The following is a 26,867-nucleotide window of genomic DNA, read 5'->3' on the forward strand; positions in this document are numbered from 1 at the left end:
GTACTGAATATTAAATTCATCTTTTTCTTAATTTAATTAAAAATAATCGACTTAAACCAAGGCTCTGCACGTAAATGCCATGTTTTTCAAATACAAAGTTTTCATCAACTTCGGAAGAAAGGAAGACAAACAAAAAGAAAGAGTTAAGAACACAGAATTCAACAAGTGAATCAAACGGTTGTGATTTAATTTCGTTGGGAGTTTGGCACTTGGTGCAGCTAAACGACTGTGATTTAATGCAGTTCGTACACTGCACACTAAAGTTGATTATATATGTAAAGTGGATTGGAAAAAAAAAATCACAACGATGCAGACAGATGTGAAATAAGAAATAGCCGGTGCCAAAAAGAAATGAGAAACATAGTTTTCGCTCCTGATATTATTAGCAGACAACAAGTATAAACCTCCAACATAATGGAAGTCAACAGTTCATACAAAACTCCAATTCAATATCTTAACAAAAGTACACTCCAATGACTCCTCAGCTTCCTCCAACATCTACATAGCTTTAAAAAAATAAACAAGATTAAGATACAAAGATATGAACTTATTCTCCACCTTTCCTATACACTATGATAATTCACCTAACTAACCTTAAAACAAGTATGGCGCTTGCGAATTCATGTGTAGTTTGTACCTATCCTACAGCAAGAGTAGATTACTCTTATTACAGCCCCAGAAACAAGTTACCCATCAACCGAGGAATCTTCTGTTCACCCCAGCCCTGTACAGCTGCATGCACCCGGGGCCGGAAGTGCAGAGCTTGACCTCGGTGTATGCCGGCACGAAGAAAATGTCGCCTTCCTTGGCCTTTGCTTCGTCAGGCATGGAGCCTGCCTTCACCTCACCTTCACCTGTCATGACGAGGAAGATGGATGGGCCGGGTACCGGAGACATGGCGACTGATTCTCCAGGGGGCAGCAGGTAGCGGTCGACTTCGAACTCATCGGTTGGAGGTGTGTAACGAGTCACGAACGGATGCACAGTAACTCCTCGCAGAATTTCAGGGAAGATCTGCATGTATAAGATCAAAGGCTTATTACTCAATTGCACGTAGCGTGATATTCTAGAGTATATTTAAGCTACTTGTTAAAGCACAATGGTTCTTCAAGTTTATCTTAACTAAGTTTTATCAATGTAATCAATCAAGTTCAACATACTTTGAGCAATCACTTGCCATTGTTAAACTATCAAGTGAGAAAGCAAAACTAGGCAAAATAACCAATGAAGATTAACCTATCGGGATAAAAAATAGCAGAAAAACTAGTCAAAAAATGATGACGACAGGTTGCATACCACAAGAATGCGAGATTATAACAGGTAGTGCAAACATGGCAAATGAGTAAAACACACTGTATGAGTAAAACCAACCTGCTTATACGTCAGCATTGAGCAAAGAGTTTGCACATCTCTGTATTTAGGAGTCAGGCCAGCACGAACAACATTGTCTGAAGTGGCCATACATTCAACACACTCCCCTGAGAGATATGCATGAGGTTCATTGGCACCAACATAAAGTGCTTCACCAGGACTGAGCTTAACATAGTTAAAGAAAAACGCTGCCAGAACACCAACATCTCCTGAGTACTGTTTCTCCAGTGATAAAACCAGTTGCTCCTTCTTCGTTAAGGTTCTAATCTGAATACACGAAAATATTATCAGCACAAACAGCTAAATTAAAGTGTACTATGCTAGCCAGAACGTATTCATGAATTATTCCTTCAAACATAGAAGTGATAGTCGCACTACACTGTTCTTTTCAGTCAGACCAATTGTCTCATCTTTTGTTGAGTCTTGACATCTGTCATATTTTGTGTTACTTACCCAACCTAGTAAGAGCTAATCACATGATTTACAGTATGCATCTCTTTGGAACTCTTCATGATTTACAGGATCACCTATTACAGAATTAACCTACACGAAAGACTGAGCAACACTCAATTTTTCTTTTCCTAAAAATCCGCTCACCCCCATCATTACTTATAATTTAGAAAGACACTAACACAGACATTTTTTTTTTTGAAATAATAGAGCATAGGGGACTGGAAGGCACCGCCATCAAACTCTGAGCTGACACAAATTAGAGGTAATTCAGACAACATAAATGTCTATATCAAGAATTCTTCTGAAAATATGTTTACCTTACTCTCAACATTCAGGCGATTCTTAAGTTTTGAAATTGCTTCAGAAACTGCTTCTTCACTAGCTATCATTAACTTGGTGAAAGCTGATTGCAGATATGACCTTACTCCAATTCCACCATCTTGCTCTTTGACAGTCATAAGCTTTCCAGCTTCTTCTTGTCCAACTAACCCTCGAACCTCGGGTACAGTCCTCAAAACTTCCTTGAGCTCCTGGCCAGAGTATAAATAAATTAGTACATAATAAATAATCTGCACTGCTGACAATTGAGTGTCTAGAACACTTCGCTTTCCTTTTTGGAAGGAATGAATGGATTCAAACAACATAATTCAAAGTTTTCAAAAAAAGAGACAGAATTTGTTAACAATCTCCCAGAATGTATGCGGTAAAGATTTCATTGTTCCTTACTTCCTACTCCAAAACAGTGACCAGATGCATCAACTTAACCATCAATCAAGAAAGCAGGGCCACATATACAAATACTTCAAGACTCAAGCTCCATGGTAGCCAACAATAGTCTTAAATTTACTAAACATTGCAGGGAAATCGGCTAATTATCCCAATCTCATATTCCTCCATCCAATATTATAAGCATACGCAGTTCATGTATCTATTGTGCAATAGTGAGTTCAGTCATAATAAACATCTGAATATGCCCATCACATGCTCCCTTTCACTATCTAGCAAATACCTGTCACCTACCTAACCAGCAAGCACTTTCAAGTGCACTTCTGGATGTGATTTGGACAGAATCGGTATATTAAGGCCCATCAGCTAAGATACCGTTGGCCATGGGCATCCAGAACAGCTTGCTGGACAGCATTTCTCCTCGTGGAGCAAAACACCGCATTACCTCGCGAAAGGCGTGCGATTTACCAGCATGTGCATCTTTTCTTTAACCTCTTCTTCTGAGTTCTGACAGTTCAATAAAAAGAATGCTAAAGAGAATCCACTGTATTGTTTATCAAACAACTTATCTCCATGGGGTTGTTAGTGAGCAAATACCTTTTTTGTTTATGGTTACGAATGCGATTAACGATTGCAACTGTTACCAAATCCATCAGCAGCCGGATCCCCACTTGACATTAGTCGTTAGTCAACTCCCCCTACCAACCTTTCAGGACGGAATCGTCCATGGAATCCGCCTGCCACTTTGAATAAATAACCCAACTAACCCATCGGACTTGCCAAATCAACAACCAACTTACGGGGCGGCATCCCTCAGCTGGATGCCATCCGAATTCCCCCAAGCCAACCCCATCACAGCTTGGAGAAATCAATCGTTAATCAATCTCGCACGTCGCACGCACGAATGCACGGGCGCAAGGCGTACCTGGATGTCGGAGAAGCCGCAGAGTGCGTGGAACTCGGTGACGGCGACGGCCATTTCGGGCTTGTGGTTGGCGTCGCGGTACGTGGCGGGGCGCAGCGCGTGCAGCGCCTTGGCGAGCTCCCGGTCCGGGTGCGCCTGGATTGACAGCGCCTTGGCCACCGAGAGCACCTGCACGAGCGCGTCACCGCAATCAGCCACGCAACGGCGTCGGCGACACGCCGAGGCAGCAAAACTCTAAAAAAACTAGTTTTTTTAAATGGTTCGTGGGAGGCGCGAATGGCGAGAGGCCAGAAGAGCGACCAACCTTGAAGAGGAACGGGAGGTCGCCGCCCCACCGCGCGGCGACGGCGCGGCCGAGCGCGGCGGGGTTGCGCGCGATCCAGTCGCGCAGCGACACGTCGGGCGCCAGCGAGGACGGCGCGGACGGGTGCGTGCCCATCCATAGCTCCGCGAACGGCCGGCCGGCGGCGTCTGGGTCGTCGCCAGCGTCCCCTCCCCCTTCACCGGAGAGGCGCGCGACGAGGGAGTCCGCCCCGCGGCGGCCCCACTCGTAGTGCTGCACGGCGCAGCACAGGCGCAGGAGCCCCGGCATCGCCGGCGGGCTCGGCAGGGCGGGGTCTTCGGCGGAGGCGGCGAGGAGGCCGCGGCCCATGGCGCCGACGAGCCCTATCCCGAGGCCGAGAGGGGAGGACGAGGCCGTGGTGGACGACGCCATTGCGGAGGGGAATGGCGAGGAGAGGAGGGCTCGCGGCGCGCTGGCAGTTGTGCGGGGGTTGGGAGCGGTTGGGTTTTATGGTGGGAAACGAAGCGGAACCGCCGGGGATGGAGGAGGAGGAGGAGGCGCGGTGAGAGTAGAGCAGAGGAGGGAGGAGGGAGGAGGGAGGGGTTCGCTTACCGCGGAGGAGCGGTTGGGTCGGGTGGGGTGGTCAGTTTTGGCGCGAGCGAGTCGGACCAGGCTGTTTTGCACGTAACACCCCGCATGGTTCGGTAATTGCACTGGAGTTCTGGAAGCAAGAGGTGGTAACAAGATATATATTTTGGACTCAGACTGATATATTCAGTCAGTTGCATGAACATGCAGCGGTGCCCGTATAAACGCACCTTCGTGATAAGATCACAATTCACAACACCGAGCATGATGACACCAAAGGAATCGATGTACTTCAAAGGGTTGGGGTCAAAACACATGAGTTATGTGAATGGTTAAATTCTGGCTGAAGGTTTTGGTGGACACAGTGTGTAATCGAAAACCTAAGTTAGGCGAGGAAGAGGAGAGGAGGGACATTGAGCGAAATAACACCACATGAGTTGTCAGTGCTGAAACGGATCATTCCTTGAGTCGAACCAAAATTGTCTGAGTTCATGTAGCCTAGAGTGGTGATAGATCTGCTCCATCTACCGCTATAGGCACACCGCTATCGTAAAATTACTTGATGGAAGGGGATTCGACCAATTATTTGGCTACCAATGGTAGTGTTGTGGGGTAGTCTGCCTATCAAGAGAGGAAGTGAGTCAGATGATGATAAAAAAAAGTCTAATGCTAATTCGAGAGGACGTAGTCCATCGGATGTGTGCAGAGTTACACATTTATGTATTGAAGATAGTCAGTTAGAGGAGACGAAGCCATTACAGATGTCGTCAGGAAATTTTCAATGGAAATGTTGTGAGAAGTGCTCGCCAAAATATGACTGTTTCTCTTGTAGGGTAGGATGAGTAGGATATCCATGCTGGCACATGTAACTACCATCAACAAATACAGTAAGTAATCAAACTAAACATCGGTGTTTACACCAGGACCGGGGATGCCAAGTAGATAGACAAAGGAAGAAAAGAAGCTAAGTATGTCGTATGGGCTTTTGAGGAGACACGCATGGACGCCTCGGACCATTCCTAAGATCTAAATCTTGTGATGGAGACAATCGTGGGATCAACGATCGTGTGCACGCACGTATACAGACAAGCAGAGAACTTGTTAATTTCTCTCCACGAGTCCAGCCGTGACTGCGCTCCACCGACGGCGACGGGGCGGCGCAGGATGCTGCAGCGACGTGGCCGGACCTGAGTCCAGCGAGACGTAACGACGGAGAGAGCGCGACACGACACGCGCGCACGCACCGTTTGAAGCCCTGCCGCCCTGCGCGAGGCGATTCTTTCTCCTCCGTCCTTTTTTAGACGAGGAATAAAAGTATTTCAATAGTTGCATAGCAAGATGCATATCGCTATCTATTATTACACTGATCCGTAGAATCCAACAAACCAGGTAGAAAGATAAAAAAATTTAAAGTTAATCTAAAAGAGACATTATTTAATCACAAATTCTACGACTAAACCACTATTTATTTTTAACGAAGACTTCCATCAATATAGTTTTGAGCACTCTGCAAGTATCTCTTATGTATTATCGTTCCTCCAACTTCTATAGTAAAATCTAGAACCAAATCTAATACATCCCATTATATAAAACATGTATAAAAGTAAAAAAGTTATGTTCTTTTAAAATTAACATTATTGCGACTAAACCATATGACCCAACAAACAAAGTTAGCTCCGACCAAAGCTGGCACTTCAGTTTTTAATCGATCGGATCAACACATTCCAATTTCAATAGGTCTGGTTGATTTATGGGGGAGAAATGCTTTGCGTACAATCATTTCAATAGATCTCGAGAACAACTATGTATTTATGCCATCGAAAACATCCCGAGTTTCCATCTAAACGATTTTAACTGTTCGATTCCTAAATTGTATTCAAGTTGTAAGGAAATAGTTGTACGTGTATTAGTGTGCGCAGACTTTTGATAAGTATAATATGACTTGCAGTGGTATGTATCGGTGATATGGGATCCAGGGGTTCTCAAGTCCCGAGATCAGGACAGCGCAGTGCCACGTGGCGCCTTCCCTCGGGGACTACCTCCCCGAGGGCCCGAGGGAAGCAAGATCCGGGACTGGGTGCTCGGGGACGAAAACAGTTGGTCCCCGAGTACCCCGAAAGCCCCGAGGACCTAAGGGAAGCCAGATCCGAGAGTGGGTGCTCGGGACCGAGAACAGTTGGTCTCTGAGTACCCCGAAAGCCCCGAGGACCCGAGGGAAGCTAGGTCCAGGAGTGGGTGCTTGGGGTCAAGAACAGTTGGTCCCTGAGTACCCCGAAAGCCCCGAGGACCCGAGGGAAGCCAAGTTCGGGAGTGGGTGCTCGGGGCTAAGAACAGTTGGTCCCCGAGTATTCGGAGAGCCCCGAGGACCCGAGGAAAGCAAGGTCCGGGAGAGGACGCTCGGGGTCAAGAACAGTTGGTCCTCGAGCACCCAGAGAGCCCCGAGCACCCGTCAAGCCCCATGCCGGTGGACCCCGCAGGGACTCCACAATGAGGTGTCGGTCGGTGGGAGACTCGATGTCGCATTTAATGGGGAGTGTGGACGGTCACATCAGACCGCAACAGACCTTCTCTGTCCAAACGAGCATGAGAGAGTACTCAGAGGCTGGCCGGTGGGCGCCCCTGCGCCTGCTAAAGCTGGAACGCGAAGACCAATAGAACCGTCCAAGGGATATTTTTTCAAACCTCTGTAACATCAACTGTAGACCAATGATGATCACTTTTCATTTATTATTTACGGAAACTTGTGCCCTCGTTCTGAGCACTTTCTGAAGGGCCTCCCCCGGTAGATAAAAGGGGGGAGGGAGCACCTTGTAACACATGACATAAAGATAGAGATCCAAAGAAAGACATTCGAAGAGCATTGATAATAGACTAAACACACAGGAGTAGGGTATTACGCCTCCATGCGGCCTGAACCTGTCTAAATTCTTGGTGCATTTATTTCTACCAGCTGACGACGATCCATCCTGCCTAAGTCCCATACGCATTAACCTCACGTATGAAGTAGTTCCAGAACCAACCCTCCGGCCGAATCTCGAAGGGGATCCCTCAGGATCTCTGCTCGCGGTATTCATCCACCGACAATATACGTACTAGAGCATGTGATATGCTAGGTACATCTGATTCCTCACAAAGAGTATGCTATGTAAATCCAATGAAATTTCGTGAAAAATTAAAAAAATGCAATCGAATGATCAATTTTTTTGGTCAAATGCCAGCTTGATGGGCCCCGGTTCATCCCGTTGGGAGTTGATTGTTTTTGTTATAGAAAAATATATTGAACATCTTCACCATCGGCTACCACTCCAGAATAAACATTTCCTATTACCGGATATGTCGTTCGTCCATCGAATATTTAGTTCCATGGAAAAGACTACATTACAGTACACGCTTAAACAACCGGTTGTAGTCAGGCTACAAAAAGATGTGAACAATAAATTTACATCAAATTCAATGCTTGGAATACACACAGACGAATAGAAGGTAGAGTTTCGGCTGCATTGGATTGTGACATGACATCCTGCATGATTTTACTTGGCCACAGGAAGCAAAAGCCAAGCCGGCTTTAACCTTGGCGAGTCAGTACAAAGTGGGCATCAACAACAAAACGAGCCAGTAACGTATGGTCAGTAGTCGTGAGGAACTACTGGGGTTGTTATGTTTGCTATTGCTGCGATGGCTCGTGCTGCGGGGTGGCGGGGGAGTCTGGAGCGATGGCGAATTGAAGGGCGCGTCCCCGGGCTGACTGTAGGATGAAAGCAACCTCTGCAGCTGCCATTGCAGCCTCTTCCTGCCAGTAAAGGAAGCATAAAAAGTTAGATGCTAGTTTACAGCATCGATGACAAAAGTTTACAAACAGGAGCTCTAGATTTATTTCAACATGAGATGCTATAGTGATATTTCCTTGACGAAGAATATTTGCTTGTGAATGGTTAATTATGATTATTTGAGGTAAAAAGCTTCAGGACCAATAGATGATGCCTTCAAGATTGGATCAGAGTACCTGTCTTTGACGCCGGCGATGCAAAATACTAAACATCCATGCCATGATATAGCACGGCAGAAGAAACCCAGCAGCTCGCAGCAGAAAAAGCTGCAAAGGTTCTAAGTCAACACAAGGCACTAACTGAGCCACTAACATCAAAAGGAAACAAAGAACCGCAAGACTCACTGAGAACATGGTAGAAGCATCATCATCGTTTCCTTCGCTGTCTGAGATAGACAATGCATGCCTCAGCAGCAACAGTGCCATTAACTGCAAAAGTAAGGATCTTTATGCATTCTACCTTGAGAATGCTAGAAATCTGACATGGGCCATTCGGCGGACAGGTACAAGAGATACGGCAACTTGACAACGAAAAGTACCAACAGTTTCCCTACTTGTTAAGCAACTAAAAGCACTGTTCTTCAATCCATAAACAGAGTTGTAAAAGAACTTTCAAATATCTAGAAGCACTGTTCTTCCACCCAAAAAAAAAAACTGTCCTGAAATAGCTAGTCATACATCAGTTCGGCTTATGAAGGGCAATAAGACCAGGAATTGCAGAGAGTACTTACAATAAGTGCAGCAGATCGGCAGAATGCAGCACCACTAGCATCAGTACCAGCATAACCATCGTACTCTGCCTCAAGAAGACGACGCTGGGCAGCTGCTACAGCGAGAATTCTTGGGTCACGCAAATCCATAATTAAATCGCCACTGCAAAGTAATATTCTTGGCTTAGACATGTTCTAACTTCCAACACACACAAGCAAATATACAATAAAATGCCCAAAATGTCTGCCACAGTTATACCAAAAGAAATATCAATAAATAACTTACCTGATGTCTATGGTGGTCTCATCTGGTTGAATGCGAGGTGGAGCGGTGTAACCAGGCTTGTATTCCTGCAGGTTATCATCAAAGCCTGGAAAGAATCAGTATACTAGAATGAACTCACTCCATAAATCTACAGGGGGGAGACCCAAGAAGTAACATAAAAAATCTGGAAAATTAAGAAACTATCATAACAATAAGTAATTCTTTGAAATATTTTATTATTTTGTGGTAGTTACTGGCAAAACGTAGGTTCTTTTGAAGACAGTATTTGGATAGAATCGATAATAGAAGATATCTATATTTCAATAAGAATAGTACACATACAACTCCATTTGACCAAGATTGGAGAACTAGCTAACCACCAGTTTAGAAACACAAACTTTTCTAACTATCTACTCATTTTGTTATAACATCATCCAAATTAAATGACTAGTTTAATATCCCACCAATAATCACACATGGTAGCAACTCTTCTAGTTAACCCCAAGTTGACAGCATAGCAACTGCACATGATGTGAGAGCACATGGTCATGGGTCATGGAGCATGACAGGCTGAAGCAGCGGTTCAATGGCTCTACCTTCTATGTGGTGAGGCCCAAGGCATGATGCTTCTATGTGGTGAGGGCGTGAGGCACAAGGCATGATGCTACATGGAGTGAGGCCTTTGTGCAAGCAGAAGAGAAAGCACAGAGCAAGGAAAAATAAGCGTGGATACTGGGGCCCTGAGCTGTCACAGCAGCAACGCATAATAGTGGTGAGGTTGTCATGAGGACAAGTTAGCCAAGTGATGACCATTGGAGTTGCAATGTTTGAACAAAATAAATCTTCAGTAGGAGGAATGAGATTTAAGCGATACATATATCAACGTATGAACTATGTCAATGTTGTACCAACACAAAAACTAGAACCAAAATGAAACTTGCATCAGTAGAATGAACTTGAGGAAAAACTTAACCGACCTCATGGCAAATTTCACATGTAGTGTCTCCTTTCTCATTGCACCAGCGTTGCACACAAGCTCTATGAGCATACTGCACATGAAAGAAAAAGCTATAAATTCTGGATCACATCAGAGTCTGGTGGACAAAATATATAAACTATTTCACTGAACATAATTACAAAAGGTGGAAAATAGATGTCAAGAGAAGTTTTGCCTGGTAATTTTTTTTTAAAAAGTACAAACTTCTACAGTATGAAAACTTCAGTTTTAACATCTATATTGACACTGAAACAACAACAAAGCCTTTGTCCCAAGCAAGTTGGGGTAGGCTAAAGATGAAACCCACAAGATCCAACTAAAAAGATGGTGAGAAAACAATAATGACCCAACTAAAAATATATTGACACTGAAAGTTAAATACATATCCTGTGCAAGTCCAACATGACAAATCCATGAATAAACCATTAATGTACAAGAACTGAATGACCAAAATGCAAATAACCTGAAAGCTAGCACCAGTGTAGGATAATCGGTTCAGAAGCCATCCCTTACTATACTCTATCCAAAAAACAGGATGTAGTAACGGTTGGGGACAGATGATTTGACCAACCTTGGATATTCCCACCAGAGTATTACATGATAAAATGCATTAACGTTTGTTGGGTCATATTTGGATCAGAGCTAAGCTTGTTGGAGCTTTGTAGTATTAAGAATTCAAATAATTGTCAATAGAGGTAGACTTAAGACCGATATGTTTCAGTCTTGGTGTTGATTCGCGTGAATATGGGCTTGCATAATTACAACCAAGAGGTGAGACTATGGTACCCATCTGAGCACGCTTCTGTTGAAATTTAGGCCCAGGGAGTGTAAAAGTAGCATATTGGTGATCTGACTAGCCTAAGTTCACCATTTATCATACAGGCATAGAGCACATAGCTTATCCTATAAGGTTGTAAAGTGCCAATTTATTTGTTAAAGTCCCACAATGCCAAATGAAAATCAGTTTCTAATGTGTCTAAAGGACATTGTGATAATAAACTTTTGCACATTTCCAGTTACTACCCTACAAAAGTGGACAGTTGTCCTTGCGGTAAATCATTGTTGCCATAGGAATGAAAAAAAAAACTTAACGCCCATCACAAGATACTATTCTAAAGATATATACACAGGCTACATCATCACTCAACACATATCATGGAACCTAATATGATGAATCAATTTATCTGACATGCTGAATTAATTCTATGCCAGACCAGCAAACCACATGCCAGTGTAAATGAGAAAGACATGTTAAAGCCAAAATGGAAACCAGGAAGTAAAAAACTCATTGTTGGTATACATCATGAACAACCGACAGACTAATAATAAATCATACGCAAGATTTGGAAATTAGACCAGGGGAGGATCGAGACCTTGAGGCTGCCGTTGCAAGCACACGGCTTCTCGAGATTCTTGACGCTGTCTTCTTCCTGGCATATGCGGCACTCTGCTGCCTGGATGAGCGGCTCATCCTCCCCACCGCCCTCCTCAGCCAAATCAACAACTGCGGATGGTGACACAGCCACCACTGCTGAACCATTCACAGCCTCCGACGGCCTCTCGGCAACCCCGCCATCCTTGGCATTTGCCAAACCATCCACATTGACCACCACATGGTCGTTGCTGGCCATCGCAAATCACTCCTTTTCCGTCACCCCACTAATCGACCCTTCTCACAAATCAAACTCCTGCAAGAAATAAGCACAGAAGTTGCCAGAACGATCAGATACTCTCACAATCAGCGAAATGTGACGGATTGTGTGTATCGGCAAAGATACTGTAGACCACAGTGCTGGTGACCATTGCCTAAAAATGGCGATATTCTGAGGACAGCGGTAGCTGAGGCCTCAGAGCCCCTCCAGTAGAACCTCCCCGATAACTGAATTGGACTACTGGAGTCGGGAGCCGATCCTCGAAACCCTATGTACTACCTGCCCCCAACTTCGGAGGCCCCAATCGGAAGGGAAATCCGACCTCTACGAGCGAATCCTACGTGGCGCCCCGCCCGACTCGCAGCGAACCATCCCGTCCCGAGCCAGAGACGCAACGCAATTTCCACCCCCAAGGAGCACGGCGCGGCGGCGGAGCGCACGAAAGCAACCAAACCTCGAGCGAGCGGGCGGGCGGGCGGCCGTCCAGAACGAGAGGAACCACCTGAGAGGAACGACGGAAGCGACCGCGAAACCGACGCCCCCCCGCCGGGAGGATCACCCCCGCGACCGCAAGCGAAAGGGTGGTTGGGTTGGGGGGAGAGGGGGGGGGGCGCACGCCGGAACCCCGCAGCTAGCCGCGCGCGGACGGCTGCGGATCTCGCGACGGACCGGAGGAAGGGGAGGGGACGGGGGTCGGAGACGCACCTCACCGGCGGCGGCACGCGCTTTCCTCTCCGCTCTCCTTCCGGTCGTCGCACGCCTGGGAGACTGAAAATTCCGAGCTTTTTTTTCCTTTTTCTCTTCCTCCTCGAATTTCCGTTCGCTTCTCGTTTGGTCTAAATACCACGCGATTTCCTAAAAAAAAATATTTCCTTGCTGTTAGAAAATCAGAGGTTGATGTACGGCGCTCGCGCTCGCAACGGTCAAAAAGGGCGCTCTCTCCTCCTCGTCGAGGCCGGCAGATCAGGTCGGCGCGTCCGATGCCGATCCGACGGCTCCGTCGGCGTTCGTCAGCACACACGCACGCTCTCTCTCGCCGGCCGTGCACACAATCCTCGGCCTCCGGGTCTCTTCCTCCTAACATCATCTACAACCATATTCTTTTTATTTTATTCCTTTATTATTCATCTTTCTATTTTTTTTAATAATGATTCATCTTTCTATTATTATTTCTTTTATTTTCTCTTATCTCCAACAATTTTCTTTTGAAGAGATTCGTAAAAGAAAAGGAGGGAGAATCCGTCCTGAAGGGAATGAACTTAAGAATCCCTTCGTAACGGAAACCGTGAAGGGAAACCGTTAGAGCGTTGAAGGGAATTTGATCCCTGACAGAAATCCCTTACAGATGGTCTAAGGGCATAAAAGGGATTTCCTTTACGAACAAGAATCTTTTTATAAAGGAATTTTATTTTCCTTCAATGTTCTAGCGGCTTCACTTTACGGTTCTCGTTACGAAGAGATTCTTAAGGTCATTTTCTTTAGGACGGGATTCTCTCTCCTTTTCATTCATGAATATCTTCGAAAAAACTATTAAAGATGAGAGAAAATAAAAAGAATGAGAACGTAAAGGGGAATTAAAAAGGAACGAAATAAATGGAGTATGGTTGAGGATAATCTAAATTTGCCTTTATTCATATCTTACTTTTTTGAATAATTTTTTTAAAACACTAGTGCAACATAGATGCACAAACACTCATATCATCACACACTCACACAGAGCGTACTGAAGATACGAGGTTTGGAGATTAACAAAGTCAGAGGGATTTTAATTTTTTTTTACAATTTTTTTTTCATCGGAGAAAAGACCGAAATTTTGGTTATTTTTAGACCTTTGCTTTGTGAGTACCATATACCATTGAAAGAAAATTTTAAAACTAGATATTTCATTTTTTCCCAAAATTCATGAAATTTCGTTGAAATTTCAATCCCAGGAAGTCGCGGTATGTGCTCGCTGCCAACGAGTACTCCGCCTATCATTGAAATAATTTTTTTTCTCTTGATAAAACGCATTAGAAACAAATATGTGGTTTGACCTCTAACGGGCAGAGATACAACTAACTTCAGACCATCCAAGCCCAGGCTTGAATGGGATTCAGATTTTGCTTTCATGGACAGAGCTCTTGCGTGTCTGGAATATCGAAGGATCAGATTATTTCATTTTGTTCACTGCAGTCAGACTTTAACGCTTCGCACCGTGTCAGTGCGCCTCCACTATCAAAGTAACAAACTGGCGATCACTTGCAGTAGCTAATGTGCACCCGGTACATTTTCCACCTCTATATGGCGCCTGTCTTTGAACTGCACAAAATCTACTCGGTTTTTTTTTAACAACCAAGTCATATTTCTTCTAACACATGGCCTTGAGTTTCTAAGAAGCAGGTTCAATTCGATGGAGCTAGGATAAGCTTTTAGAGTATCATTTACACCTCTTGGAAGAAGCTTTAGCTCAAGGTCATTGAAAGGTTAAGTTAGGCTTCCTGTTATTCTGCATAGAAAATAGCAGCCCGGTTCGTTCATGAACTCTCATTCAGATCTGAACTATGGGATCATGAGTGAGAAGAAAACTAGTAAGGTGGCCGGCGCATTTGCACAGCTAGATTATTACATTTTATTTTGTCATACCTTTCTCATTTGATCGCAAACATAAAGTTCTCTAGTTTTGATGGTAATTCTTTTGCACTTATTTGAAATGAGCATAAGTCTCAAAATGCACTTATTATAAATGTAATAAGGGAAGCGTACTTTAAGAATGATTATGTGCAAACTATTTGAAATTCGATCAACTATTTTTAATTTATAAACATATATAGTGACATCTTACTTTCTTTTTTCTCTGATTAACGTGTTAATTTCTAGACCTTGAGAGCAAATGAGGAGGCTTGTTTTATTAGCCAATTACTAATAAGTAATAATAGATAATAATTGGCAATGTCAGGTAACTTATAAATATGTATAATGACATTTTTCTTTTTTTAATTAATATAGTAATTTGTAGACCTTGAGAGCGGAGGAGAATGTTTTGTTGGCAAATACTAAGATAATACATACAAGATAGTTGTAGGTGTCCAAGAGGCCTTTTTTCTTTTCTTTCCCAATAATATAAGCTGCACATGACAACCAAGACTTTGGCACAGATTCTAGACGGAGTATTTTTCTTATCTTTACCACTTCTTGCACGCAAGGACAGCAACGAACCGACATGACAGACGACACACATCCATGATCCATCGCCGCATATAATTGATCAAAGCAGGACTCCGCCGTCGGTCTACGCACGCACGGACGCGGCGTGGCTGCCGTAAACTCCTTCCTCCCATCAATCAACAAGGCCAGGCAGAACAAGAAAGAAACTCTCTATTCAACACGCATGGGCGATTGAATCCATAGGTGGTTGCAGCCACCGCTCAATATTCTATACAACAACATGAGATTGATCAAATCCATGCCAGCGGAAAAATCTCCGGGACCGAATGGTTTTATTGACTTTTTTATGAGAGGTCCTGGCACATAATAAAAGACGACCTTATAGCAGCCTTACAAGATTTTTACAATCTGGAATCAGCGAAGATGGACCTAGTCAACAATGCAAACATCCTGCTCCTCCCAAAGAAAACAGAAGCACTGATAGTGGGAGACTATAGACCCATCAGCCTTATTAACAGCCTATCAAAGATCATCACCAAGTTACTAGCGAACAGGCTGGCCCCAAGATTAAGAGACCTAGTGTCCACTAGCCAAAGCGCGTTTTTAAAAAAGAGATGTATACATGATAATTTTCTTTATGTGCAAAATGTGATTAGAGAGTTGTATAGAGGAAAACAACCGGCTCTTTTCATCAAACTCGACATCTCAAAGGCGTTTGACTCGGTAACTTGGGCCCATTTCCTAGAGCTTATGAAAGTTCTCGGGTTTGGACAAAGGTGGAGCAACTAGATCTCGGCCATCCTCGCAACGTCTTTGTCTAAGATGCTCCTTAATGGTATTCCAGAGAGGTCTATAAGACATGCACGGGGGCTAAGACAGGAGGACTCACTGTCACCGATGCCTTTTTATCTTAGCATTGACCCCCCTCTAGAAAATAATTGAGCTAGCAACCCAACGGAACATCCTCAAGCCCCTATTGCCTTGTAAACTGGACAACAGTTTGCAGACCAAAAGAATTGGGTGGGCTAGGAATATCAGACCTGCAAAAATTTAAAAGCGCACTTCGATTACGGTGGATGTGGTTCAGCTACAAACAACAAGAAAGACCATGGTTGGACATGAAAATCCCATGTGATTAGACAGACAAAGAAGTATTCCATGCCTCCACAATTGTGACACTAGGCAATGGATTGACAGCATCTTTCTGGCACTCGAGTTGGCTTGGAGGATGAGCACCAAAAAACTTGGCGCCGGACCTATATGAGAAGTCCCGAGGGAAAAATTACAAAGCACAAAGAGCCCTTACTGACCAATGATGGATCCGAAACTTGGGACAGCTCACTACCCATGATGAACCGGTACAGTTTGGTTGGCTTTGGGAGGAAATTCAAAGCGTCTCACGTAACCTGGAAAGTCCTGACACAATTGTATGGAGATGGACAGGGGATGATGAGTATACCACAAAGAGTGCATACATCATACAGTTTCAAGGGAGTGTTAGGCGACTGAGCTTGATGCCAATCTAGAAAGCAGCAACTAAACCAAAGTGCAGATTCTTTGCATGGCTTTTATTGCAAAACAAGATCCTAACATCAGACAACCTGGTCAAAAGGGGGTGGCCGCATGATCGGACTTACCAGCTTTGCCGGACAACAGATGAAATGCCAAAACATCTAGCTAAAGAATGCACCTTCACAAAGGAGGTGTGGAGGGAAATTACCACTTGGTTCGGCCTTCAAAACCTCCCAGAACTAACAGATTTTTCCACAATTAAGCAATGGTGGCTCAAGGCAAGGAAGAAGGCTGACAATCAACAGCAAAGAGCTTTTGATGGTTTGGTATTTTACTTTTGGTGGAACATTTGGAAAGAAAGAAACCGAAGAATTTTTCAAAAACAAGTCCTTCAAGCTCTGCAGGTTGCTGTAAGGACAAAAGAAGATGTTGATCAACGGAGATGGCCTTTAGACAAGCCTGATGCGTGTGGTCACTGAGTTTACCTTTTGTCTAGTTGGCGGATTAATAAGCTTTAGTTTCTTCTAGCAAATGTTTTGCGCGAGTTTCGGTTGTTGAAACACGCTGTTGTTTGTACTTGACCTCCTAAACCGTCTTTTTTGTTTTTCTCTTTTACTCCTTCTAATATAATTTCGGTAATACTCTTGTCGTTCTTTCGAAAAAAAAATAATTCTATACAACAAGCAGGAGAGTTGTGCGTGGTTGTATAAGGAAAGAAGCGGTAACAAGTAATGTGTTTGTCATAAAAATGAGATGATTAAGCATTTTTTTTACTGGAGTATCTTCATGGTTAATCATTCAAGTGACTTCAAATTTTTACTCATCAAGTAGTGTTCCAAATATGTTTAGCAACTGTTTTCGTGATTGTAATAAACAACTGAAACCCAAAGTAATGGTATCGGTAACAACTTTTTGTTGATCATTATAGTTATGTAAAAATAACATTGTCTTTAACAAGATAAAATTAATTCTCTTTGATGGGTTATTTACATATACGTGGTGGCTCTGTATATGGGTTATGTTGTAGCGGTGGGAGGATCAACATATGGTGGTATCCGTATATACTATTTTGGAGTTGGCGGTTGGAGTCATCTTCACCTGATTTAGATGACAGTCTCGACTCCAGATTGACGCACCATCATAGATTCCGAGTTGGATCAGTTGCTTTACCCTATTCTTTCTTTTTCGCCACATGTTTTGGCTTTTTTTAAATTTTTTTTCCATTTTTGGCTAAATGTATTTGAGATATGTAAAAGTTAATTGTAAACTCTTATTATATATTTGTATCATCTTAATCTAACAATAAGAGTTCATAAATCTTTATTTATAAACAAAATAAGGAAAGAAGCGGTCGAAACAACTAACCAGGCGATGCTCATTTACTAATTTATTCTCCTTCAAAATTAGCAAGCCCTCTCGTTCATAACATCAAATATTATAGTAAAGATAGTACAGTTGTGCGGCACTGGTAGTTGTGGCGAGTCTGAATCTCTGAAGAAGCAGCAATGGAGCTCGCGCTGCAAGCTCAGTTCCTCCGCTCCTGCCCCCACGGCGAGTGCCTGTCGTTGGCGCCGGAGCCCGGGTAGTCCTGCAGTTCCAGCTCCATCCTCTCGCTGACGACGTCGACAGCCTCCGCTTCTCCGGCGACGACCACCTGAGTTGATCAATCAAAGAATCGTGTCAGAATTGCACCTGGCAAACCAAGTTCTGAAACTTCTTCTCGAGCACACTGAAAGAGTAAAACCTGACAGATTTCTGATGAAACTACTCGAACACCTAAGTCATCTAATTACCTGCACAGATCCTAAAGAAGCGTAATTAATCCAAATCGAGACAACATTTAGCTAGATCAAATCACCTGATCGTCTGCGCCGGCGGAAGCCGGAGCGGCTCTTGCATCCTGCATCACCCTCAAGCCTGTTCCTAGGCGCACAACGCACAAAAATGCTTCAGAGCTGAGGACACAGAGGATATGGGATTCAGAAGATTACCAGGAGTAAATGAAGTATCGCCAGCACTTGATGCATGGATGAGGCAGCAGCACAAGGCCAGGGCAACCACTGCCAGGTGCATGGCAGGTAGCCTCTCCATCTCCCCTCCAGTCTTTCTTGAAACAGTTTCACTGCTACCTACTGTTCTGCTACATCCATGAGACTCATATGGAGCTCTGGACTCTAAGCTATTTTATAGCAACTTTGTTATGGAAGGAGATAGGTAGATAGAGGCTTCTGAAGCATCATCCACAATGGTGTGTAGCTGTAGCCCATCTTGCTGTGTAAGTGCCTTTCCGGAGAGGGAAGTGCTTCGTTAGCTCACTGGATGAGCTTTTTTATACCTAGAAAGTTGGTGACCAATTCATGCATAAGCTTTGCAAAGCTCTTGAAAATTGAAATGATTTCAGTAATGACCAATCGATTGGCATGTGTTGTTTCTTAAAAGGTGTATGTGCAATTGCAGTGGCAGGGACACCGATCGAACGCGAGAGAATCAAGTTCCTCAATCGGCACGCAAAAAGAAGATGTGAGAAGGTTCGTATCATGTAAAGGATGAGAAAAAGAGGACTTAAGACGTACATGATTGGCAAGAAATGGTAAGGTTAGGAAGATCTTGAAAGGAATTCAAGGGAAAATTAAAGATCAGGAGGAGATCGTACCATGATATTGCCTGCATATTGGATGGTGACATGGTGCAGATGATGCTGGAATTTTTGCTGCTTGAGGACTGTGCCTCAGCTCAGCTGGCCACCAATCCACACCTGCTTTTCCTATATTTTCATGCAGGCAGTGTGGGCAGCAGACTTCAGGTAAACTAAAGTTGTTTCATTTCCTTTAATCACGTAGTGGATTCAGCACTTGGACAGATAGTTTGTGAGCCTCCACTGACCTGCTTTACCTTATCTGATCAAGTAAAAACAATAATTAACAACTCATCAAGTTAGTTCTCCTCAATTGGAGCTTGACAGCTATGCAAAGGACATTCTGACATCAAATTTTGTATGCAGCGAAAAGAAACATGTAGGTAGAACTTTGTGGGAGATCTGAAAGCTTGAATGAAATAACTCAATAAGTGCAATATATGTCAATGGTACAAGGTTACCACTGAATTTCACAACTTTGGTGAGTCACAGGCACCAATGAATTATTATATTTTTCTTTGTTCGGACTTCAGACAATGTCCATACAATGAGCTTGTCATTTCTCTGAAAAGGAGGAGTTGACAGACTTGACCAAATAGACACGTTTTTTTTAACCTGAGGTTACAGACTCTTAAGAGAAAGATAAAAAGTAATGAGAAGACGACTGTACAACTTTTTTTCTCGAATACATAGGAGAGCTGCGCATATATGTATTAAGGACGAAAAGACAACAATCTTGTACAACGACCTTTTGTCAGGTCAGGCTTAGCGATAAGCTAGAGCGAGATTACATAGGAAAGCATACAATTGGAGAAGTCGTAACATGGTCGCTAATTAGAGAACTAAACCGAAGGTACGCAACCGCGCATGAGGACGGACAGCTTCTTAGCCCTGGCGTCACACCAACGTTAAACATCCTCCCTGATTAGGGCCACCAAGGAGTCAGGAGAGACGCGTTGACTGTTAAAGATGATATTATTGCGCGATAACCAGATACGCCATGAGGTGAGGAGGATTAGGGAGTCCAGACCTTTGAGGAGGTCTCTGGCCACACGCCCCCGAAGGTCAATCCACCAGTCAATAAAAGAGACCTCCTCTTGCGGGGCGTGTACGCCCAGGACGCGCCACCAGATCTCGTGCGGCAAAATGCAATGCAGGGATAGGTGATCGGTGGTCTCCGGTAGTTGTGAGCAGTGCGTACATGAATCCTCATGTTGTAGCCCATGTCTTTTCCTCCGAGCCGCAGTCCATAGACGATCGTGGAGCACCAACCAACCGAAGAGCTTAACTTCCGATGGCGCCCACGCTTTCCAAAGTAGTCTAGCACCTACAAATCAGACGAACCCTTGTAACAAGAGGTGATATACTGACCTAGCTGAGTATTCGCCAGAAGGATTCCATTTCCATATCACACGATCTTTCTCGGCGCTCAGGTTGATGGTTTCAAGCTGTGACCAGAGCTACAAGTATTGGGTGATCGTGAAAACGGAGAGAGGGCCCTTGATGTCCCGTACCCATCTACAATTGAGCAAGGCCTCCTTGACCGCCCTGCTCTTCAGGCTCGAGGGGGCGATGCAGCCAAAGAGGTCAGGTGCCAACAAACAGACAGAGCGGCCCTCAATCCAAGCGTCGGTCCAAAAGAACGTGGAGTACCTATTCAACTTCGAATATGGTGGAAGCATCAAAGAGAGCGATAACTTCCCGCTCATGGTGCAAAGGGAGGATGGCCCATGGCCTAGAGGGGTGAAAGTGCATCTAGGTCCTTAATGTGGGTTTTGGATAATTGATGACAAATAATTAAGGTACTAATGAGTTTATTGAAGTTATGAACATGTTTTAGTCCCATTAAAAAAGTTAAATGACGTCGGCGTCCCTCAAAAAGAAAAGAGAAGCAGCACGTAGTCACTCAATAGATTTGATTTTATTTTATTTTTGAATTTGGGTATAGGTGTGTTGTTCTATCAAGAGGGATGTGTTTAGATTGACTTGAAGATGTCTCAATGCACAAATGACTATGTTAGACCAAAGATGAGAGTCACAAATCACCCCACGAACACCGAATAGTTTTTAGTCTTTGTCTGAACCCAGAGTCTCTGGGTTGGTCCGGATACTCCGGGTGGTCGAAGTCACCGGATGATGCTCCGACAGAGGTGCTCGGTTTGAGTCAAAGTATTTCACCTGGAGTCTCCGGTTTGACCTGGATACTTCGGATTCTATTGTCTATCTGGACCCTCCGAGTTGGGTTCCAGACAGGACTCTCGGCTGAGCGTTTTAGTACCAACCTGGAGTCGCTGGGTTGATCCAGATACTCTGAGTCAATACAAAAGTATTGTAATGGCTAGTTTTCAGGGGATGGATTTAAATACTTCCTCCTTCATTTGATGTTGAACCAACTCAAGATAAAAGAATTCAAAGCCTCTTTAGAGCCATCTCATTCCTCTAATATATTAAATCTTGCAAGGATTTGAGAGTTGGGTTAGGAAAGTGAGATCGAGTGCTTGTGAGCACAAATCCATCTTTGAGCATTCGAGTTCGTCATCAAGCTGTCAATTCATATCCTTTAATCTTGGAGCTTCGAGCTCCTAGACAGCTAGGCGTCACCTGGAGATCATCTAAGCTTGTGGAGAGTCCCGAGAAGTTTATAAAGGTCATCCTCGCCTCCACAAGGAAAGAGGAAAGTTGAGTATGCCCTAAGCTTGATCTTCGTGGTCGCTCGGTGAGGATCATTGGATCCAAATTTTGGAAAACAAATTCGTATCTCCTTTGCTTTCGTTGTTATTTTAGTTTATTTTGTGTAATTTGCCCCGATCTACGTGATTGTGTGTTTCTAGCTACAAGTGAAGTGTCAAAAGGCTTACATACAACCTTAGGAACTTATGGTAACACTTGGAATCAATTAGAATTGCTTAGGAGTTCATAGCTTTTGATTTCTTGTTTTTACCTGGACTATCCGGGTTGAGCCCGGAATCTTCAGACCCCGGAGTATCCAGTTTGACCTGGAATATCTGGACTATTTAATCCACTGCAAAGTTTTAAATTTTAGAAAATGCCTATTCATCCCCCCCCCCCCTCTAGCGACATCACGTACATTCAAGGGGTCACACCGCTGCCACCAAAGCCATCTAAGACGTAGAGCGATGCCAACCATCTGAAGGTCTTGAATCCCCAGGCCACCATAAGTCATAGACTGGTACATCCGTTGTCAAGTGAGAGCGCAGTGCCCCCCAGATGTTTCTTTGTCACCGGACCAAAGAAAAGCCTTCTGAATCTTGTCAATTTCCTTGATCACCCATGGCAGGACAACAATAGAGATGAGCATATGCAAAGGAGTCAAGGATAGGAAAGCTTTCACCAGGGTGGCACGCCCAGGTTTGGAGATAAGCTTGGCCTACCATGCTTGTAGTTTGGCATCGACCTTGTCCACCATATGCTGAAGATGATGTCTGCGGAGTCGACTAATCGTAAGAGGTACTCCCAAGTATTGGATGATGAAGGCTGACAGACCACATGGAAGATTATCATTGATTGCTCTGATGTCATCTTCAGCACAGCAAATGGGAACAACCGCGCATTTGTCCAGGTTCGTTCTGAGCCTTGAGGCTGCCCCAAAGAATTAGAGGATGTTTAAGTGTGCTCGAATGTCTTGCAGTGTTGGCGATAGGAAAATTACTGCGTCATCAATGTACAAGGAGCAGCATGCAAGATAGAACCATGACCTATAATGTCGATGATGCCTGCCTTACCCGCCTTGGTTAGGATGCAAATGAGGATGTCCATTACCATCACAAAAAGGAAAGGGGAGAGGGAGTCCCCTTGTTGTAACCCACAGGCATGGCATAGAGTTGGCCCTGGTATGGAATTGAGAAGTATCCAAGTAGAAGAAGAACCCAGGATGGCCTCAATCCAGCTGCACCAATGGGGGCCAAAACCCCAAGCACGTAGGGCCTCCATGAGAAATGCCTAGTTGATAGAATCGAAAGCCTTTGAGATGTCCATTTTGAACAGAATCTTAGGCCTCTTTGACTTCTTGAGAAGCCACATAATGGAGTGAACCAATTTGATGTTATCATGTATTGAGCGACCGGCGATGAAAGCACTTTGGCTGCTTGTGATTAAAGGACTTAGCTGAGTCGTGAGCCGTAAAGCCATGGCTTTTGTGATAATTTTGCCAATGTTATGGATCATGCTTATTGGGTGGAAAATCGTACACCGAGGCAGCCTCTTCCTTCTTTGGTAGCAGCGTGATGAAGGTGTTGTTGAGCCGATGGAGCCCTCTACGGTCGCCGTGGCCGAACTTGTAAATGGCAATAGCCACATATTTCTTGATGACAGGCCAAGCAGCACGATAAAACTCCATCGTGAAGTCATCGGGTCCTGGAGCCTTATTGAGCGGCAAGTGCTTGACTGACCCGAGAATTTCCTCTTCGCTGAAAGGAGACTCCAGTGACTGCAAGCCAAGAGGAGATGTCGAGACCAACCAGATCAATAGAGTGATTTCTGGAAGGGGCGACACCGAGGGTAATGAAGAAATGGTTAAACAACGTCTCCTCCATTTCCGAGTGTGAGGAGACCAAGCTGACTGTCGTAGTTGAGGATGCGATGGTGTTCCTTCGCACTCAAAAGTTTGTGAAGGAGTTAAAGAGCCTGGTGTTTGCATCGTCCTCCCAGATCCAAGCCAACTTGGAACGACATCGGACGATAGTACGCTCAAAGGAGGCCAGACCCAAACAAAGGATTTTGAGATGCTTTCTTAGCTCGGCTTCAACAGTTGTGAGTGCCCTACCTTCTTATGCAGTGTCAAACTGAGCGATGACCTCCCATTCAATGAGCAACTGCTCCTTGATGTTGCCGATTTGTAAACTACTCCAACACTAAAGGGCTTTGGCGGTCCTTCTCGGTAAAATGTCAAGCCTAATCAGGGGTGGCTTGGACATCTCGTCAATCGATAGCACCTAGCCTTTCTGGAATGCATCAAGAAAGCCATGCATTTTAATCCAGAACATCTCGAAGTGAAAGCGACATCATCCTCCAGAACAAAACGAAGATGAGAGCAAAAGGGGGTAGTGATCCAAGCAATCGGAGGACAAAGCTTGAAGGAAGCAGTCGGGGAACGCTGCATCCCATTTCGAGGACACAAATGCTCTATCAAATCTCACAAGGGTGGGAGAAGCTCTCTTGTTGGACCAAATGTAGCGTCGACCGAGTGGAGGTCCTTCAGCTCCAGCTCTGTGATGAAGCACCAAAACCTCGCTATAGATCACCTGTTGAGGTTGATGTAATTTTTATCAGCAGCTGAACAGATCATGTTGAAATCACCTATAACGAGCCAAGGTCCTGGTAACAATGCTCAGACGTTAGTGAGCTCGGTGAGAAAGGAGTCCTTTAGGCTCTCATTGTTAGGATCATACACAACTAACATGTGGAAGTTAGCCTCCATCGGTGAAGAAACATGAACGTTGACAGAGAAACACAAAACTTGGATTGCGGTTAGAGTAAATGGATGTCTGCAGGCCACGATCACGTCACCCCTAGTGCCGATGGTAGGCAAGAAAGAATAATTAGAAATTACTGGTTCGCAGATCTCATTAATTAAAAGTGGGTTGAGAACCTCAAGCTTTGACTCAAGCTGGCACACAACCAAAGTGTTGTGGTCAGAAATCATGGTACGAACAGTGTCCCGACGGGCCTTGAAATTAAGCCTGGGGACATTCCAACTAAGAATGTTGAAATTATCCATGAATAGTAGCGATGGACTAGGCCAGGCACCTAGCTAGTCGGGGGCTCTACAGCTAGCGCAGAAGGCATGACCGGTAATACTTGGCTGGCGAAGAGGTCCTGTATTGCCTGTAGGTGTTGCTCAGACAGAGGTCGCTCAAAAAGTTGAATGAAAGCTTGATGAAGCTGTGGCAGGATAGCCTCTTCATCCTTGAGAAGGCCTAGGAGGTGCATAAGCAGGGTTTCCCCTCTCTTGGAAGGACGGACTACAAAAAGGCTAGATTGTGCAGCCAACCGATCGCTTCTCCGGGGGGCATGAATCGAGCGTGGCAATGGGGTATTTCTATAGGTAGGTGTTGCCAGAGGGGTGGGGATCTCTCTGGTAAGCCCTTGGAGAAATGCTCCCATCGATGTACCATGCGCGTTGCCTATTAGAGCGGCTACAGTGGTCGGAGCATCACTATCATTCTCAGCATCATTGTTGTCATCTTGGCGCTGCCGCACGGAGGTACTACAGGATGTACGACAATAGGCCCGGTGACAAAGCCGAGAGCCCATCCGCAAAGCTGAGGTGCGCATACCTGAGACTGCATTAGACCGGCATCCACGGCCCAAAGAAGGTGCCCCAATAGGAGAGCGGTCGATGAAAGGGGGGGGGGGTCAATAGGAGAGCAGCCAGAGACGTCATGAGAAACGATATCCGAGCTTTGACTAGTGGAGGAGAGAGTGTTGATGGGGGGAGCAGAAGCATCAAGCCCCAAAGGGTATTCAATAGTTTTGGTATGATGCTGGCACCTTGAATACACCAAGGTGACACATCGAGACACCGTAGGCTTGATAGGGGCTTGGGTGTCTAATCTGTCGCAGGGACATAGCTCTTCGGCCATGGGGTCGTAGGTTCTCAGATTGTCATTGTCACGGGTGGGGAAGAAGACAACGACAGGGTCCTGCGCCCATGTCTGAGACACGCTGAAAGGTGACAGCACACCACTTGTGTCCACAGCGGAGACATGTGAATGGGCATCTCCTCGGGTAACGTAACAAGGAGGGAACCGAAGGGGATGCGCATGGAAGCCAAGGAAGGAGGCAGGACTCCGGCTGCCCAACGGACACCATGTGCACGCCCGAGGATCGGCGAGGCTACAGTCACAGCCACTATAGCCGGCAGTGGCAAGAACGCCAGTCGCCTCTCTAGTGGAAGGGCAAAGAGACCCATGCCGCTAGCTAGGATTCTATCGAGACTGCCGCCCCCATCACCAGAAGAAGCAGCACCGTCGCTGCTATATGAGGAAGGAACACAAAACTCCGCCAGTGAGGAAAGACAGATGGAGACGTTGTATCTCAAGGTTCTCGTCTCCATGATGAGCGGCAAGATGTTGCCGAAGAGCTATTACATGACGAGGTCATCGTAGCGAATGGCACAAGTTGGTTCTGTCACCTCCATGACAACATAGCTGAGGGTGCTCTCCGGAAGATCGCACCAAGCAACAATGCGTAGATCAGTGAGGCCGAGGTCTTCCCGATCCGCTAGGACGGACTCATTCTCGAGCCGTTGTAGCATCTAGGCCCCTAGGTAATTGGTAAGTGTTTCGGTGATTAATGACAATCATATCATTGTGACTAACAATTTGTTTTGAAGGGAATCAAAATTTAGTATACAATGATTTTTGGGTACTCTTGGTCTCTAAAGCGATAATCTGGTCGATCAAAGGACATATGCATCAAGATTAAGAATCTTCTAGTTCTAAGTGTCACAAAGGAGATGAAGGACACTTAGAGTAGTGTAGGTTTCCTTTCTTAGTCTTTTGTCCGTACTATAAAGAGGGGTAAGAGTAGTAGCTTGAGCTAGTTGAGTCTAGATTTGATTTGATGCACACTTGGGAAATTCTAGTACTAGGTAGCTTATAGAAGTCCGTGGTTGAGATGTTGACAAGTTAGAGATCAAGGAAAGTTTGAATTGGAGGAGCTCAGAAAAACTTGTCTCACCGGATGATCCAGTGGTTGTGTTGTTGGTCTCACCAGAGCATTATTTGCACAAGTCAGAAAAGCACTTTTATCTTCATCG

The 26,867-nt window shown here is 44.8% G+C and overlaps 3 protein-coding genes across 5 annotated transcripts; all 3 read right to left on the reverse strand.

Moving 5' to 3' along the window:
• Positions 1–352: 352 nt before the first annotated feature.
• On the reverse strand, positions 353–4,391 carry LOC133901063 (mannose-6-phosphate isomerase 1-like). 2 transcript variants are annotated; one of them, XR_009906634.1, is made up of 6 exons: positions 3,780–4,391; positions 3,476–3,643; positions 2,142–2,354; positions 1,372–1,638; positions 594–1,014; positions 353–506 (listed from the first exon to the last, which is right to left on the reverse strand). XR_009906634.1 is itself a non-coding variant. In XM_062342360.1 (5 exons), the coding sequence occupies exons 1-5, from the start codon at positions 4,188–4,190 to the stop codon at positions 694–696; spliced, it is 1,380 nt and encodes a 459-aa protein (XP_062198344.1). In that variant the 5' UTR covers positions 4,191–4,391; the 3' UTR covers positions 353–693. The 2 variants fall into 2 exon arrangements, 1 of the variants encoding a protein (XP_062198344.1); XM_062342360.1 differs by having other exon boundaries at positions 353–1,014.
• A 3,289-nt stretch (positions 4,392–7,680) lies between these two features.
• Positions 7,681–12,664, reverse strand: LOC133900586 (uncharacterized). The gene is made up of 8 exons (XM_062341774.1): positions 12,502–12,664; positions 11,518–11,832; positions 10,125–10,196; positions 9,169–9,233; positions 8,904–9,045; positions 8,518–8,601; positions 8,350–8,439; positions 7,681–8,136 (listed from the first exon to the last, which is right to left on the reverse strand). The coding sequence occupies exons 2-8, from the start codon at positions 11,773–11,775 to the stop codon at positions 8,011–8,013; spliced, it is 837 nt and encodes a 278-aa protein (XP_062197758.1). The 5' UTR covers positions 11,776–11,832; positions 12,502–12,664; the 3' UTR covers positions 7,681–8,010.
• Positions 12,665–17,805: 5,141 nt separating this feature from the next.
• On the reverse strand, positions 17,806–19,244 carry LOC133900677 (uncharacterized). 2 transcript variants are annotated; one of them, XM_062341886.1, is made up of 4 exons: positions 19,106–19,244; positions 18,444–18,787; positions 18,311–18,375; positions 17,806–18,106 (listed from the first exon to the last, which is right to left on the reverse strand). In XM_062341886.1, the coding sequence occupies exons 2-4, from the start codon at positions 18,541–18,543 to the stop codon at positions 17,978–17,980; spliced, it is 294 nt and encodes a 97-aa protein (XP_062197870.1). In that variant the 5' UTR covers positions 18,544–18,787; positions 19,106–19,244; the 3' UTR covers positions 17,806–17,977. The 2 variants fall into 2 exon arrangements, with proteins under 2 accessions (XP_062197870.1, XP_062197871.1); XM_062341887.1 differs by lacking the exon at positions 19,106–19,244 and having other exon boundaries at positions 18,311–18,369; positions 18,444–18,764.
• Positions 19,245–26,867: the final 7,623 nt, after the last annotated feature.

This window comes from Phragmites australis, chromosome 19 (genome assembly GCF_958298935.1).
Source record: "Phragmites australis chromosome 19, lpPhrAust1.1, whole genome shotgun sequence".
In the NCBI taxonomy this organism is placed as follows: domain Eukaryota; kingdom Viridiplantae; phylum Streptophyta; class Magnoliopsida; order Poales; family Poaceae; genus Phragmites; species Phragmites australis.

Excerpts from the sequence above, each read along its gene's own strand:
- LOC133901063 (XM_062342360.1), bottom strand. The coding sequence starts at position 4,190 with ATGGCGTCGTCCACCACGGCCTCGTCCTCCCCTCTCGGCCTCGGGATA. Across the intron at positions 3,644-3,779 it reads ACCTCCCGTTCCTCTTCAAG|GTGCTCTCGGTGGCCAAGGC; the intron begins GTTGGTCGCTCT and ends GCGCTCGTGCAG. Across the intron at positions 2,355-3,475 it reads GCGGCTTCTCCGACATCCAG|GAGCTCAAGGAAGTTTTGAG; the intron begins GTACGCCTTGCG and ends TACTCTGGCCAG.
- LOC133900586 (XM_062341774.1), bottom strand. The coding sequence starts at position 11,775 with ATGGCCAGCAACGACCATGTGGTGGTCAATGTGGATGGTTTGGCAAAT. Across the intron at positions 8,602-8,903 it reads GCCGATCTGCTGCACTTATT|TTAATGGCACTGTTGCTGCT; the intron begins GTAAGTACTCTC and ends TTACTTTTGCAG. Across the intron at positions 8,440-8,517 it reads ATGCTTCTACCATGTTCTCA|CTTTTTCTGCTGCGAGCTGC; the intron begins GTGAGTCTTGCG and ends GAACCTTTGCAG.
- LOC133900677 (XM_062341886.1), bottom strand. The coding sequence starts at position 18,543 with ATGGAGAGGCTACCTGCCATGCACCTGGCAGTGGTTGCCCTGGCCTTG. Across the intron at positions 18,376-18,443 it reads CGATACTTCATTTACTCCTG|GAACAGGCTTGAGGGTGATG; the intron begins GTAATCTTCTGA and ends TTGTGCGCCTAG. Across the intron at positions 18,107-18,310 it reads CCGCCGGCGCAGACGATCAG|GTGGTCGTCGCCGGAGAAGC; the intron begins GTGATTTGATCT and ends TGATCAACTCAG.